This window comes from Telmatherina bonti (assembly GCF_933228915.1).
Source record: "Telmatherina bonti genome assembly, chromosome: 10".
Lineage (NCBI taxonomy): Eukaryota > Metazoa > Chordata > Actinopteri > Atheriniformes > Telmatherinidae > Telmatherina > Telmatherina bonti.
This window is the reverse complement of record NC_136628.1, coordinates 37,789,706-37,806,501: the sequence shown is the minus strand read 5'-3', so window position 1 is coordinate 37,806,501 and position 16,796 is coordinate 37,789,706. Positions and strand designations below refer to the sequence as shown.

The 16,796-nt window shown below is 41.6% G+C and overlaps 2 protein-coding genes across 2 annotated transcripts; both read left to right on the top strand.

The window, feature by feature from the left end:
- Nucleotides 1-2,136: 2,136 nt before the first annotated feature.
- Nucleotides 2,137-2,523, top strand: LOC306761967 (histone H2A-like; the record flags this gene model as incomplete). The annotated part of the gene is made up of 1 exon (XM_079248304.1): nucleotides 2,137-2,523. The coding sequence occupies one exon, from the start codon at nucleotides 2,137-2,139 to the stop codon at nucleotides 2,521-2,523; it is 387 nt and encodes a 128-aa protein (XP_079104430.1).
- Nucleotides 2,524-12,500: 9,977 nt separating this feature from the next.
- Nucleotides 12,501-14,116, top strand: ins (preproinsulin; the record flags this gene model as incomplete). The annotated part of the gene is made up of 2 exons (XM_079248289.1): nucleotides 12,501-12,684; nucleotides 13,956-14,116. The coding sequence occupies exons 1-2, from the start codon at nucleotides 12,504-12,506 to the stop codon at nucleotides 14,114-14,116; spliced, it is 342 nt and encodes a 113-aa protein (XP_079104415.1). The 5' UTR covers nucleotides 12,501-12,503.
- Nucleotides 14,117-16,796: the final 2,680 nt, after the last annotated feature.

Here is a 16,796-nt window from a genome sequence, read left to right as displayed (position 1 = left end):
ATATATATATATAAATAAGGGATCCTGCCTCATCTCTGTTAGGAATAACTGAAGCTCTGGTATACTAAACTTGGGACAAAAATTCATATTTCAGAAATATTCTCAATTAATTCAATTATTTCATTTAAAAATATGGACATACATGCTGTAGTACATTTCTGTGTAATTCTGCAAGATTGTTCATTTATTGTTAATTTCCATCTTTGGTTCTCAGGCAGGCATAGATGTATAGTAACGAAGTAAAACTACTTCACTACTGTACTTCAGTAGTAAAATATTGTTGTTGTGAAACTCTCTCAGATCAACAGGTGGTGTTTTCAGCATCTCTAAAAACTGAAAACTATGGGAATGTTGGACCTTACGGCGTCTTCGTAACTCTGGTCTTCAAACGAGTCATGACAAACATCGGAAATGCCTACAGTCCAAATACAGGTAATTACATTAGGGATGCACCAATACCACATTTCATTTTGGTTTAAAACTGAGTACTTACAATTGAGTACTTGCTAACACAGAGTACCAATATGAGTGAAAATACTGGTATGGTTGTCGATGCATCCCTCAATAACACTAAACATCATTGTTGCTCCAACTGACGAGTAGTTCTTTACTTTTCCACATGACAACAACAACTTCTCTGCAGGTATCTTCACTGCACCAGTGAGAGGAGTCTACCACTGAGTGGTACATCGGTGCACACGGTGGCGCTCATGCTGCAGCCGCCTCGTTGATGAGGAACGAGGAGAGAATTTTCACTCCATGGGAACATCAGGCGTCGCATTACGGGACTTCTTCTAGTGGCGCTGTGCTGCTTCTGGAGGCTAAAGACCAAGTGTATGTGAGCCAGTGGCCTCACACCATAATATTTGATAATATCCCTCATCACACAAGCTTCAGTGGTTTTCTGCTGTTCACCATGTGAGAGGAAATAAATCCTGTCATTTCAGTCAGATGGGAGATTTAAATTTATCAGGTTATTTTATTCTATTGTCTTGAATCACATAAGTTTATCTGATCATCTTAACTGTTAATCTGATCAACATTATTAGGAAACGAGGATGTAATTGTTTCTTCATAAAAAATAAACATCAATGTAGCAACATCTGTGTACATCTGTGTTATTCACAGAAACCTAAACATGTGAATCTTGTTCTCACTAACATTGGCGGTAGCTATCACAGAAATCAATATTCCGATTTGATTAGTTTTATATTTAAAGTCTTTTAGATTAGAATGAAAATGAAATCATCATTATTTTAATTTGATGTAAAAGTTCAATGCATCATGTGCATAACTTTCAGCTCATAAATTACATAAACAGTTGTCATAAAGTGAACTTGACTTCTTTTTAGAGTCGGTTTTTTAAAGTGATGAATATTTGTTTAATGAGTACAAGAGTAGCTGACACCATCTTTACATGCAGGTGTGCAAATCTAAAATGAATAAAAATTACTCTCATATAGAAGATGTGATAAATCAGTTAATACATTTCTTGTTTGCAGTCAGAGATTATGACAATTTATGGATGTTTCAAAACTGGATCTTAAATTTAATTTGACTCGTGTTGGAGTGGGGACACACTGTAAGACAGGAGAAATTTCGATAAAATGAGCCTAGGAAATTTTTTATTTTGTCCATTTTGAAAGAGCTGAATCTGCTCTTTAGATTTTCCTGTTAGAAATCTGTGTTCAAAAAGCTAATTTTTAAATCTCACTGAATGCTAAAAATTATTTAAAACTTGTTTATTTACATCCACTAATAACTGTATTTGTTTACTCTTAATGTGATCTAAAGTGTTATACAGATGGAACTTTAACAAGTAAATATTAGAAAAATGAAGATCTATGTAAAGTTCATTTGAATAAGTCATTTGATAATTGTTTAAATTAATGAAATTGTGAGTAAACGTTTGGCGTTTTATTGAATATTAACTTTATTAAGGAATTTCCTGGACTAAGCGGAACTACTGATGTAAATATGGATGCTTGACGAAACTCTTCGCTGATTGGACGATTACATTTCACGCTCACTCTGACCAATGAGCATGCAGCTGGTTGACTATAAAAGCGCTGCTGTCCCGGTATGCGCTACAAGCTTTGTAGCATTTCTTAGTAAAGAAACATCTGAAAGCACATCATGTCTGGAAGAGGAAAGACCGGCGGCAAAGCCAGAGCTAAGGCCAAGACCCGCTCCTCCCGAGCCGGACTGCAGTTCCCTGTTGGCCGTGTCCACAGGCTGCTGCGCAAAGGAAACTATGCGCAGCGTGTTGGCGCCGGAGCTCCAGTCTACCTGGCGGCTGTTCTGGAGTATCTGACCGCTGAGATCCTGGAGTTGGCCGGAAACGCAGCTCGCGACAACAAGAAATCCAGAATCATCCCGCGTCACCTGCAGCTGGCGGTCCGCAACGACGAGGAGCTCAACAAGCTGCTGGGCGGAGTGACCATCGCTCAGGGCGGCGTGCTGCCCAACATCCAGGCCGTCCTGCTGCCCAAGAAGACCGAGAAGCCCGCCAAGTCCAAGTAGAGATCCTACGTCTCTAAAAACACAACGGCTCTTTTAAGAGCCACACATATTTCTGATGAGCAAAGAAACCGTAACTACACAAATATTGTACTGCAAAAAGACTGAAACATTTAAAACTTCCTTTTTGATCTTCTCACAACATAAGGTTGTTTGGTGGTTCAAGCGCTCTTTTTGAAGCGAAGAAGTAAAACTTAATGAACCGGCGAAGGGGTCAAGTTAATTTTACTCTGTTTGGTGTCTGTTTAAATGGAAATACTGAGTTATTTGGATTTAGGTTAATGTGCCTTTCCATAGGGTTAGGTAGGTAAATTCCTCTTTCCTGTTAACCTGGAGGGTCCTGCTTCAATGTACGTCACACCCACCGTTCTCTAATACGTCCGCAGTTTACATCTGGAGCTGCGGTAAACCCAAGTTGACTGTTTACATTTAGGTTGGGTCATAAAGTCACAATTTCAGTTTGTTCTTGTACAACCTAAACTGGTTTAACGAAATATTTTTTTCTCCGTAAATTGGACTGCATGTAAAGTAAGCTGTGCCATTCCCTGCCTGTGATTGGCTGAACCACCATGGGCGGTTAACCTTGACACTCTTGATTCTCTGGGCGCCTTTGGTACCAAATGTGCTCTCAAATTTTCCTGTTTAATTATTTTTTTTTCAATGTTTCAAACAGTACCAAGGCAGTACCAACTCATGTTCATAATTTCAGGATTTTTTATTTTATTTTGTTTTAGATTTAAACAGGAGACGTGTCACCTTGGGGCCTCTTGCCAAGGTGCAGCAGAGGCTAATTACAGCATCGAGACTATAGATTGTACATAAAAAGATGGACGCAGCCTCCGTGACGTCACCTGTAGGTTTCTGAAGAGCTGAATGGACGCTCGGTGGGTGGTTCCTACCATCTCCATCTTGGCAGGGGCATGCGCGTCGTCTCGCCCGGAAAATACAAATATGGGGGGCTGTGAGCGTCATGGTGGATGATTGACATCGAGCAAACGCCGAGCTTTCTGTAGCTAAGAGCTAACCGAGCTAACCCGGAGATAACAGGAGCTAACCAGCTAACGGAGGTAAGCGGTTAGCTCCTAAATTACTTTTTAAAAAAAATTCACTCCCCCCACAGTTGTCATGAAGGTAAACCTGACCTATTAAACCTAAAATGGATTTTCGAACCAGGCTGTAAACATGTTTATTTCTGCAGTAAACATGTTTATTCCTGCTGTAAACGTGTTTATTCCTGCTGTGAAGTTGGTCTTTTTAACATGGGAGTCTATCGGGATTTGCTCTGTTTTGGAGCCCCTAGTGGATGAAGGGGGAACTGTCGCTTTATGCACTTCCACATAGGCTTCACTTTCAATTGACTGAGGCTCTGTCCATCTTTCATATACGGTCTATAGTAGAGACCTGTTTTTTTTCTTTTTTTTTATTGTTTCAAAATGGGAAAAACAAACAAAACATAAAATTGGTCTTGAGGTGTTTGGATACAGAGTGATGTGATTGTGGCCGGAAACATATTGTGTTCACACGCATGTGTGAAATTAGAATAAAACAAAATTAACCTTGTTTCTTTCTTTTTTTATTTTTTTTAAACCAAAAGAGAGCCTCCTCTCCTATTGGATGCACATGTTTGTTTCTGCAGGTGCATGTTTAAAGTTAGTGAGGGTGGTTTTAAGCCATGTCTGGTTTCTCATTTCTTCAGCAGACATGAAGAAAACAGATTACTGAGGAAAGTCTTGCTGCAATTTTGCCATCGTGAAGAAAGTTTGAAAAGAGAGGTCTAAAGTTGTTGAGATCTGAGAAAAATTTATTTTTTTAAAAATACTTTTATAAAATACTGTTTTGATACCCAACCTGAAGAGATCTGTATCTTTAAATGCTCTCATCTCCAAAAGTAATAATGCCTGAAAAGCAATGTTCTCAAGCATTATTGACCTAACAAAGGCTGTAATAACTGCATATGCATATTTCATACTTTTTTAAAAAGAAAAAAAAAAGGGGGGTTTATGACAAATGGGCATAAAAACAAAGATATAATACAAAAAACTGAATATGCTTTGATCTGAAGTTGTTGGAAAGATCTGATGTGAAAACATTTAAAATCAATTTGGTTTGAGATTTTTATGATGCTTTTATATGGGTACTGTTTTGGTACTTGAAGGCAAAGAATTAAGATAGTTATTAATTATTGACATTGTCAAGGCTGTAATATCCTCATGTCCAATATTCCAGTCTGCATCTTAATTTCTGGAAAAAATAGCAGTTTTTGTCTTTTTTTGTGATAAAGAAAAACATATGTGTATATATATATATATATGTATATATGTATATATACATATATATGTATATATATATATATATATATGTATATATATATGTATATATACATATATATGTATATATATATATATATATATGTATATATATATGTATATATATATATATATATATATATGTATATATATATGTATATATACATATATATGTATATATATATATATATATATATGTATATATATATATATATATATACATATGTTTTTCTTTATGTATATATATATATATATATATATATATATATATATATATGTGTGTATATATGTATGTATGTCTCTAAAGATTGATGTTACATCCAGTATACATACATATATATATATATATATATATATATATATATATATATATATATATATATATATATATATATATATATATATATATATATATATGTATACTGGATGTAACATCAATCTTTAGAGACATTTCTCATGGTCAAATAGTTTAAGATCATCAAAAGACATTCTTGTTTTAAACACTTCTGTCAACTCTTGGTCAACCCCATCATCTTCCTCATTCTTTAATTTATTATTTAATTTCCTCATACCTGACAATAAAACAGTCTGCAGTCACACATGAGGACATACAACTGAAATTATAGGTATTTTCACATGAAGGGTTTTTTCTTTTCTAAATGAAAAAACAATTTTTTTCATATTTTTGATCGTTTTACCAACAACAGTTTTAATTGTCTTGCTCTGATGGGATGAGGCGTTAATAAGATAGCAAATCATTTTCACTTTATTAATTTTATCATTTGAAACTGAACTTAAAATAGAACTATTTGAAAACCAGATGAAAACCAAACCAAATAAAGTACAGAAAATAGCGACGGACGTATTGATACTTCGCAGTTGATGGGTTAATATCTGCTAGTCAAAATATGGGATGTGATGCTTTTGGGAGGATTTACATACTCTGCTGATACAATATACATAAACACACAATTTGTTTTCACTTCTGAGAGTTTGAAAGTAAAAGTTATTGTAAATCTCGACCGCGTGTTCCTTCTGGGTCACATGATCAGACGTCATGATGCTGCTTTTTATACTTTACTGGTTTAATGCAGGTTATTGTGCATTTATTTATATTTCTTTTACATATTATATATCTTTATTGTCTATTTAGTAAATGCGAACAATCTTGTATTAATCTGTATTTGAATTATTTTTCATTATTTTAAAAAGTTTGTTTCATAATATTTTTGTTTAATTTACTCATTTATTTTATATTTATGTTTAATTTTATATTTGTTTTAAAAGCCTTTATTCTAGGTATTGATGTTCTTGAGTTTTATTTATGACATACTGTCCTTGTAATAAACACACACACAGTAGAATAATAATTTGGCTGTGAAGTTATTAATCTTATTGTTCCTCAGGAAACACCTGAACCTTCAGGTAACTAAGCAGATTAGAAAATGTCTGCACAGCGTATAGATCCCACCATGCACTGTAAGGGCCTCATTTTGCTTTGTTTTTGTATTGTAAAAATATTTTAATCTGCAGGTTTTACCTTAAAGAAGGAAGTGATCTCCTTCCTCATACTGATGCTGCTTTATAAAGCTGACATGCAGGCGTTACTCTGCAGACGTCCTGAGAGAAGATGAGATTCATCTGGTTTTCCTTGCTGATGCCTTTGGTTTTTTCTGCCTCCACACAACAGTCAGAGGAGACAATGACATCCTGCTGCTGCGAGATGTCCAGGAGCCATCTCCGCCGGACATCCAAGGTGTCCTGAAAGAGATGGCCGCCTCGCTGGCCGAGCAGAAGGAGAGGATCGCAGCCCTGGAAGAGTTGAATAAAGGTAAAGTAGAAATGATATTTTTATTGCAGTATTTGAGGCTTATATAGGTGTAAAGGTAAACAGAGCAGCCAATGTTTCTGGTAGATTCTGGAAGTTGGAGCCAAATCTGAATGTTGAAAAGCTCATGGATTAGGATGGTCTAGTTCTGGTCCTCGAGGGTCACAGTCCTGCAGGTTCTCTGTGTATCCCTGCTCCAACATACCTGACTAAGTAATCAGTCATTGTGCAGAACTTCCGGCTGCTGGCTTCATTTGCCAGGTGTGTTGGAGCAGGGACACAACTACAGGACAAAGGCCCCTCAAGGACGGACTTCGAACACCCCCGTGGCTCCGGACTTGTGTCTTTGGACTTTTTACGATGTGTCTTGATAACATTGAGTGAAAAAATAAAGAACCAACAGGTGTTTTAAGTTTGATGCAATAATAAATGGAGGTTTTTAATGTTTATTTCTTCAGTTTTTATGGAATATTTGCATTGAATTTCATATTAAACTGTAAACCTTTTTTAAAAATAACTTTAGAAAAATATCAATTTCTGAAAGCAGTAAATATATTTTTCTTCTTTTTACAAAAGTTTTTTTTTTTTTTTATTATTTTAAAAACAAAATGTAAAAAAAAATTGTGGTTCTTTTAATAACAAATTTCCTTTAGTAGATATAAAAATGACAAGTTGTCTTTTTCAAAAGACCATTTATGTCTGATGGTGGCTGATGGTAAAAATGGCTCTTTGGGTAGTAAAAGTTGCAGTCCCCCGCCCTACGTAGATGCCCGCTTCCATAAAGACCTTTAACGGGTTACATGCCCATTTGTATTCATATTTTTATCTTAAAATTATTCATTCTTTGATTTTAGCATTTAATTTAGAGGAATATTTGTGATATTTGACCATTTTCCTTAATTGCACCAGATTAAGCTGGTTTTACATTGAAGGCAGACACAATGAATCTTTGTATTTTTAACATTTATTATATGGAATCATGGGACCAGTTGAGTTTGTGCAGGTAAGATAAGACGAATTTTAAAATCATGTTTAATGCTTCCATGTGTTTCTGTTGTTGTGAAACAGCATGACTGAAACTGAAATTTCTCTCTCCCAGTCAAACAGGTGGCGTTTTCAGCCTCTCTGCTGCCTCATGGTACTAAAACGTTTGGACCGTTTAAAACCCCCGTCACTCTGGTCCTCAAACGAAACGTAACAAACATCGGAAACGCCTACAACTCAGAAACTGGTAACAGCACGAGGCATCTCCAGCACTTCATCTGATAAATACTCAGTTGTATGAATTAACGTAATAACAGCACAGCAACTTCTCTGCAGGCATCTTCACAGCCCCGGTGAGAGGAGTCTACCACTTTGAGTGGTACATTGGTGCACATGGTGGCGATTATCCTTCAGTCGCCTCGTTGATGAGGAATGGAGAGAGAATTTTCACCGCATGGGAACATCAGGACGTTCATTACGGAACTTCTTCTAACGGCGCCGCGCTGCTTCTGGAGGCTGGAGACCAAGTCTATGTCACCCAGTGGATTAATTCACGAATATATGATAATATCCCTCATCACACAACCTTCAGTGGTTATCTGCTGTTCACCATGTGACAGGAAATAAATCCTCTCTTCGGATGTGGGGTTTAAGTTTGTTTGTTTTTTCTCAGTCTTGAATCAGAAGTTAAAGGTTATCTGATCATCTTGGATCAAAATTACAGAATGTGATTGTGTTTTCTCAACGAATAAACATCAGTGCTGCAATATCTGTGGACTTTTTATTACTTCCCACTTACACATTTACATACTGGGAGAAGAAACCTAAACTTGTAAATCTTGTTCTTTAGTTACCATGGAAACCAATACTTAAAAACAGAATCTGATGATTTTGTTGCTGAGAAGTGAAACTTAACTGGGAATTTCTGCTGCCTTTCTTATGAAAGTGGGACGTCCTTTTCACATTGAATTCTCGTCTTGGAGAAACAAAAAGTATTTGCGATCTCTTTTCTGATTTTCCATTTGGGAGACAGTGCTTGTGTGAAGACTGCCAGGCCTGAATTCACCTTTTTTCTTCTTCTCTCTTCAGGTGCAACACCAGTAACACAGCATTGTGGCTTTCAGGTGAATCCAGATGTTTCTCACTGATGGTATAACTGATTGCGACTGAGAAGCACTATGTTTGGGTGCTTCTCAGGAACTTATTTTTCTGGTTCTTAACCAATATTTTTCATTTTAAATCCATAGGACGGTTCAAAATTAAGTTGGAGAATCAGCAATTTATAAAAAAGGTGATAAGTTTTTTCATTGGAGGGAGATCAGAGTAGAGTCACTGCATCTGGTCAGGATGCCTCCTGGACATCTCTCTGGTGAGGCGTTCCAGCTACGTCCCATCAGGAGGAGACCCTGGACATGTTGGAGCAACTACGCCTCTCGGCTTGCGAACAGGTCCTCACAGTTCAGGGGGCTGCTTTTTTATTTAAAATCTATCAATAAATCAAGCAATTTAACATTTCTGAAATAAATTTTATTAATTATAGAAATCGATTTTTCTTAACTGCTTCGTCTAGTTCACGGTTACTGGAAGGTGGCGCCTATCCCAGTGATCACTGGGTGAGAGGCTAATAATAGATATATTACATATATTATTTACTACACATGACATTAATACACGACTCTGGACGGGAGAAAAGTTCACAGTCAGACGTGGAGGCATTTGGTAAAAGTTCAGATCGAAGCTTGACCAAGCCAGACCACAACGTTCTGATGCAGCTCCATGTTTTCTCGCCTCTGGTGGAGAGTGAAACATGTATAAAAGGTGTGAAGCGCAGACTGAAAGAAGTCTCAGTCCTGAGTAACGTTGCATCCTAGTCAGACCAAGTCTAGCAGGCTATGGTCTCATGTGAATGCAGCTGAACTCGATGAAGTGGGACAGGTGGTAAAAATGGCTCCTTTCTACGTAAATGTTGCAGACGCCTACTCTAGGTGAGCAGGGAGAAGCGGCTTGGAGTGGGAAATATGGGTCTTTCTCTGGTTAGACTAGCGCTCTGACAACCCAGGAGTCCATAAGATTACATTAAAACATATGTAACCATAACAAGAACTTGAATCTGTTCTGTGTGTTTTAATTCTTCTACTTTTAATGTTTCTCATGCACCTGCCTTCAGTGTTTTCTGTACAGTTTTATTATACACGAAATATGCTACCTAAATAAACATGCCCATATAAACCTTACAATCACCATCATAAAAGATCTGCATGAACGAAACACATTTAGGAGATATAACTGGTGCAAAATGACAGATGTGTTTTTTGATCCTCCATCATTGTTTGGAGGCTGCTTTGGGGGCCCATTTTGGTCCTAAAAGCTTCTCAGAAACGTGTTTAGTGATCTCCTCCATCATGGCTTGTTTTCACGGTCAGTTGGGTTTCCACTGAGAGACAATCAAGCTGAAAACGAGCTCCGTCAGCACACCAACGACGCACTTTAAAGCTCCCTGAGTGGCTTATGTGTGTGTTGGAGGAAATCTGGAAGTGCCGTTTTAAAATGGTCAGAAAAGGCAACTCAAAATGTAAAATCTCTTTTACGAATAAAATTTCACGAGAATTACGGCTTATGCCGGGTACGCAAGTGCCGTTTTCCATTGTTGTGGAGGATTCTCCATGGTTTTTCAATTTCCTTCTTCCTCATTTTCTTTCTAATTCTTTGTAAAACTCTGCCTTTAGTTATTTTTTTGGATTCAAGTATGGATGTTATATTTTTCTTTTCAGTTATTTGTAAAAGATATTCATCCTTTCCTCCATCCATATTATAAACTGTATCTAAAAAAAATGGACGTAGCCTCCATGACGTCACCCGTAGGTTTGTGAAGAGCTGAATTGAAGCTCGGTGGGCGGTTCCTACCATCACCATCTTGGCAGGGGCATGCGTGTCGTCTCACCCGGAAAATACAAATATGGGCAAAGAGGTGGAGCTGAGAGGGGGGCTGTGAGCGTCATGGTGGATGATTGACATCGAGCAAACTCTGAGCTTTCTGTAGCTAAGAGCTAACCGAGCTAACCCGGAGATAACAGGAACTAACCAGCTAACGGAGGTAAGCGGTTAGCTCCTAAATTACTTTAAAAAAAATTCACTCCCCCCACAGTTGTCATGAAGGTAAACCTGACCTATTAAACCTAAAATGGATTTTCGAACCAGGCTGTAAACATGTTTATTCCTGCTGTAAACATGTTTATTTCTGCTGTAAACATGTTTATTTCTGCTGTGAAGTTGGTCTTTTTAACATGGGAGTCGATGGGGATTTGGAGCCCCTAGTGGATGAAGGGGGAACTGCAGCTTTATGCACTTCTGCATAGACTTCACTTTTAATTGGCTGAGGCTCCGTCCATCTTTCATATATGGCCTATGGTCAATACACACCGCGCCACCTTAACCGAAAGTGAACTGATCATGTGATCTCCGACATAACATCTGGGGATGCAATGTGAAGAAGGAAACAGGAGCTGTTTTGTGATGCAATGTGTTTCCATTACACTTCTTTATGGACACATCTGTAAAACCACCTCATGAGAGTGTAAACCATTTTAGGATTATTTAAAAGATGTTTAAAAATTTAAAAATGTAGAATAATATAATATGGAATTGAAAAAAAAAACATTGCTATAAAAAATACTAATGGAAACGTCTACATTTAAAAAAAGACTGAAATATCGCTGAAAAGTTTTACAATATTATGAGGTGGTTTTTCATACATTTTGATAGATAAATATATTGCAGAAGTGTAATGGAAACCCTTTTTTTCGCATTTGTGTGTCCCTGGACGTGATGTGGGGGTCATGTGACCAGCTTATTTAAGGTAAAGATGCTGCGGTGTGGAACAAACAACAGCAAATTTCAGAGTTTTAGAATGAAAATGAGTTTTAAAAAAGCCATAGCAAATTCTCTGCGGCAAGTCCCAATGTAACGCAGAGTGGCTACTTTGCATAGGCCGCAATTCTCGCAAAATCTGGTTAGCCAAACGAGAATTTAAAAGAATTGAGGCTTATGCGTTAAACACTGCTCAGTGGAAACACCTGCAAACTGCAGTTGTTGTTGGTCAAAACTTACAAACATTGTTTTTATTTTGTGAAGAAATGCTTACGTCATTTTTTCCTCTTTAGTTTGTTTTCAGTCCAAAAAGAACAAAAACGATGCTACAAGTAAATTTTGCCTGGATCAATTCTGGTTTCCTGAAACTGCTGAGCTCAGCCGAAGGTTGATAGATGATCAATATTTGTCAGTATGAGGAGATCAGATCATTTCGGCTCATTAGCATTGTTTGCCTTACTAAGTGCTGGAACCAGTCGATCAGCATCATGTCTCATTGAACCGCTGAGCAGCAGCTCGTCTCTGGACACACACACTGTGGTTTCCATCTCTTCTGAGGACCATCCTGGACTTAAACTCATCTTCTGCCGGTTCCTCCTTCCACTGAACTCGCACCAGGTCTTTATGATTATATGAAATAAATTACCTGTAAGTACTTTGCTTTTGTCCTCAGAAGGAAGTAAAGTAGCTGCAGTAAACGTTCAGCCAAATGTCCCCACAATGCAGGTAAAACCCACCACAGGGGGAGGGGGGAGTCAGGGGGCATGGAGGGGTATAAAAAGAAGGAAACTCTTTCCTTCTGCCTCACACCAAACAGCTCTCAGCTGCCTCTGCTCTTCCTCTTCATCAGAGTCACCTCCTCACACCTCCTCCTCCTCATACCTCCTCCTCCTGCTCTGCAGGTAAGCGGTCTTCCTCCTCTCCGTCTCTTACTCATCCTTCATCAGGACATTTCTGCAGGTAAAACCTCATCTGTTTTCGTTCAGCTCTCCTCTGACATGGCAGCACTGTGGCTCCAGTCCTCCCTGCTGGTCTTACTGGTGGCATCGTGGGCGGACTCCCAGACCGTTGCTCCACCGCAGCACCTGTGCGGTTCTCACCTGGTCGACGCTCTCTACCTGGTCTGCGGCAACAACGGCTTCTTCTACAACCCGAAGAGAGACGTGGACCCTCTGCGGGGTGAGAGCTCCCAACACAAACTGCAACTTTCCCAGTTCAAACTGGACATTTAGGAGCAGACTGGTCATTCTGTCTCAGTATTTGTGTTCTAAAAGTTCAGGTAAATCAGCTCATCTTTAGGTCTTCACACTCCAAATGTTTTCTGTGAATAATTTGCACAGCAATATTATTTTAGACTTCATGTCAAGCCAAGCAGAACGACGAGATTCCGTCCAGCGATTTTCCCATTTATGTTTTTTCATACTGAAGTTGTTGGTTTTTAATGTTGGCATCCAACAGAGACACAATGGACCAATCAGAAAAGGTGTGACAGCGTCACCAGAGCCAGCTGTGAGCTATGAACACGTCACTTTGCCGCCGCTGCTTATGTCAGACTTTGTGTCACCATGGCAACCATGGCTGAGCGTCTTTTTGTCTTATCTTTCTGTAATATTTCAAGCTAGCAGCTAGCTGCAGCAGCAGATCCTCAGGATGTCCCAAAGTCCGTCCTGAAGCGTCCCTGGTCCAGTTTCAGGTCCAGGACTAAACAAGATCTCGTCTTTAGAGCAGGATGAACCCAACACGACATCGTCCTCACTTGATATGAAATCCGTCTGTTTTTACCACTTTGCATGTTTTTTACAATCTTCATCGTTACATTTGCTCGATATTTAACTTCCAAGTTATTTACAGTGTCTCGTTGTTTATTGGCATCGGTGCCACTGGAGGCGCTAGCGCTTTGCATGGAAGAAAAGTGGAAAAAAGACCTGGAGCAGGTTCTCCAACTACCAGACCTAACAACAACAACAACAATAATAATAATTATAATAATAATTATAATAATTATAATAATTATGATAGCCATGTGATGGACTGGCAAGCTGTCCAGGTGTACCCTGCCTTTCGCCCAAAGACTGCTGGGATAGGCTCCAGCTTCCCTGCGACCGTTCATCGGATTAAGCGGTTAGGAAAATGAATGAATGAATAATAATAATTATATACCTGCAAGCAAAGGGTTTGTCTTCAGGACACTTTAAATGTCCTGTTGCACAGTGCCGTGGTGGTTGGCGCTGTGGCGCCACAGCAGGAAGGTTGCTGGTTGGAACCTTGGCTAGCGGCGTGGTTTGAACGATGGTCGTTCTGTGTGGTGTTTGATGTTCTCCGTGTTTCTGCAGCTTCTCTCTGAACCAGATATTCATTGTTGATTTTTGTTCTTGTGAAAAGTTTCAGTAATGTTTTACATTTATTTAAGAAAAAACTCCAACCATTCGGCTGTTTGTCGGCCTCGACAGGTTTCCTCCACCCAAAGGTGGCAGCAGCTCATGGCGGCGAGAACGAAGTGGCCGAGTTCGCCTTCAAGGACCAGATGGAGATGATGGTGAAGCGCGGCATTGTGGAGCAGTGCTGCCACAAGCCCTGCAACATCTTCGACCTGCAGAACTACTGCAACTGAGCGGCGCTCGGATTAGCTCGGTCCAGGCTCGGTCCAGGCCCGGTCCAGGCCCGGTCCAGACCCGGTCCAGGCCTGAACCCCCTTGTTTCTGCAGAGCAGCTGTTCTGAACTCTCCCTGAAAACCAACTGCAGCCACCAAAGCGCTGAGAGATGGACGACGTTATTTTTCCTAGAAAATAAAGTTTTGTGAATTGAGACGTCGCTGGGAGGTGTGTGTTTGCTGACTGAATGTAGCTCCTGGTAAATGAGAAGGAATGAGGAACGTAGTCCAGTCCGTTTTGGCTTCAGATGCAGCTCAGAGGGAAGTTTTGTTCTCCAACAGGAAGAAAACTGTTCATAACAGGGACAGAAGCATGATCTAACCTACGGCTTATAAGCAGACAGTAGGAGATACGTTATCACTAATAACTTGTCCAGTCTGATGAGGATTACCTCGGGGAGCATCCCAACTTATACTGTGTGTGAATCCTCGATTCTGATTGGTTGCAGAGTGTCCGTTACAAAGTGATAATGGACACCAGTTAAAAACAGTTCCGTCAAATAGCAGAATAATCCTAAATTGTTGCGCCGGCTCAAACGCCAGTTGGTAACCGTGGCAACAGAAATGTTAGCGACAAAATCAGAAAGCAGAAAGAATATCTGGAAGGACGATGTCAAACAGCGGCCCCTGGTTACTGATGAATGTATCTGATCTGGCAGTTTTTAAGTTATTTTATTTTTTCAGGTTAATTTAGACCATCAGTTGAACAATAACCAGAGTAGAAAAGGAAGAAAAGGAAAAAAGTCTCCAATCCCTTCCTTCTCACTACTGTAATATGTTCGTGTTCTACCAAGATCATTGGTTGAAATCAGTCACTGCAGATAAAATATCCATCATATTGTTTCAACCGCATTAAATAATATTTAATCAGTTAGTTTGTGATAAAGCTCCAGATGTCTGAAAGAGGGACATAGCGGCTCTGACGTCACCCTGCAGCGGACCAGGCGCGTGTTACTCCAAGGTCCATGCTGTTCGCATTTAGATTTTTCCACGGCCGAATTTTTTTTATGCTGTTATAGAAACCAACTGTTGCACATCTTCCCCGATTTCCTTCATATTTCATTTCTGCTTCTGCTGAATGTGGAGAAAACCGGCACTCAGAACAAACGTTCTGTGTTTTCAGATGAAAAATGACGACTTTTTCAGAAGAAAATCTACAAAAATGGAACTTCATGTAAACGCATCCTGATATTATTTCACATCGTCACATGTGCTTTGATTCGATGAGGAAACACTCAAAGCACCAAACCTGAGATAAGAGGGGAAAACACAGAGCTGGCTCTTCACCAGATACCATCGAGTTGGTGCTAGAACAAAAACACAACAAGGGAAAAAAACATTCTTCATGCATGTTCAACAGGAAGCTGCTCAAACCTCAAAGTCAGGACTTCACAAACATAACAGGCCAGTTAGCAGAGAACTGGTTTAAACTGGTTTAAACTGGATCTTTAGGCTCTTTGCCACATGATCACATTATTTGTTGCCGTTTGTTTGGTTTTATCTGAGAACCAGCGAAGATCAGCCAGTCTGACAGACGGAAAGCAGGATTTTAGCAGCACCCAGGGGATCAGCTGGAAACTTATCTCAGGACTGAAAACCACCTGCAGGATCTGAAATCCAGGACAGACCTGAACCAGGACCTGGGAGAGGCACTCTGGACCTTCAGCTGATCGTCCAGTGTTGGTTGAAGCTGCATCAGAAATGGTTTCCATGGAAACATGGCTTTGAAAAACTAGAAAGGGCTGAGGTCACATGACCTAAGAAGCCGGATACCCCCTTCTGGGGTTCGCCTGTCTCCACATGGCTGCTGCCTGGCGGGGCCGGTGGCTGGGGGGCCGGTGGCTGGGGGGGCCGGTGGCTGGGGGGCCGGTGGCTGGGGGGCCGGTGGCTGGGGGGCCAGTGGCTGGGGGAGCCGGTGGCTGGGGGAGCCGGTGGCTGGGGGGCCGGTGGCAGGGGGAGCCGGTGGCTGGGGGGGGCCGGTGGCTGGGGGGCCGGTGGCTGGGGGGCCGGTGGCTGGGGAGCCGGTGGCTGGGGGGCCGGTGGCAGGGGGAGCCGGTGGCTGGGGGGCCGGTGGCTGGGGGGGCCGGTGGCTGGGGGGCCGGTGGCTGGGGAGCCGGTGGCTGGGGGGCCGGTGGCAGGGGGAGCCGGTGGCTGGGGGGGCCGGTGGCTGGGGGAGCCGGTGGCTGGGGGAGCCGGTGGCTGGGGGGCCGGTGGCTGGGGGGGCCGGTGGCTGGGGGGCCGGTGGCTGGGGGAGCCGGTGGCTGGGGGAGCCGGTGGCTGGGGGGCCGGTGGCAGGGGGAGCCGGTGGCTGGGGGGGCCGGTGGCTGGGGGAGCCGGTGGCTGGGGGGGCCGGTGGCAGGGGGAGCCGGTGGCTGGGGGGGCCGGTGGCTGGGGGAGCCGGTGGCTGGGGGGGCCGGTGGCTGGGGGAGCCGGTGGCTGGGGGGCCGGTGGCTGGGGGAGCCGGTGGCTGGGGGAGCCGGTGGCTGGGGGGCCGGTGGCTGGGGGGGCCGGTGGCTGGGGGGGCCGGTGGCTGGGGGGCCGGTGGCTGGGGGGGCCGGTGGCTGGGGGGGCCGGTGGCTGGGGGGCCGGTGGCTGGGGGGGCCGGTGGCTGGCGGGGTCTGGGGTCTGTGCTTCATGGCC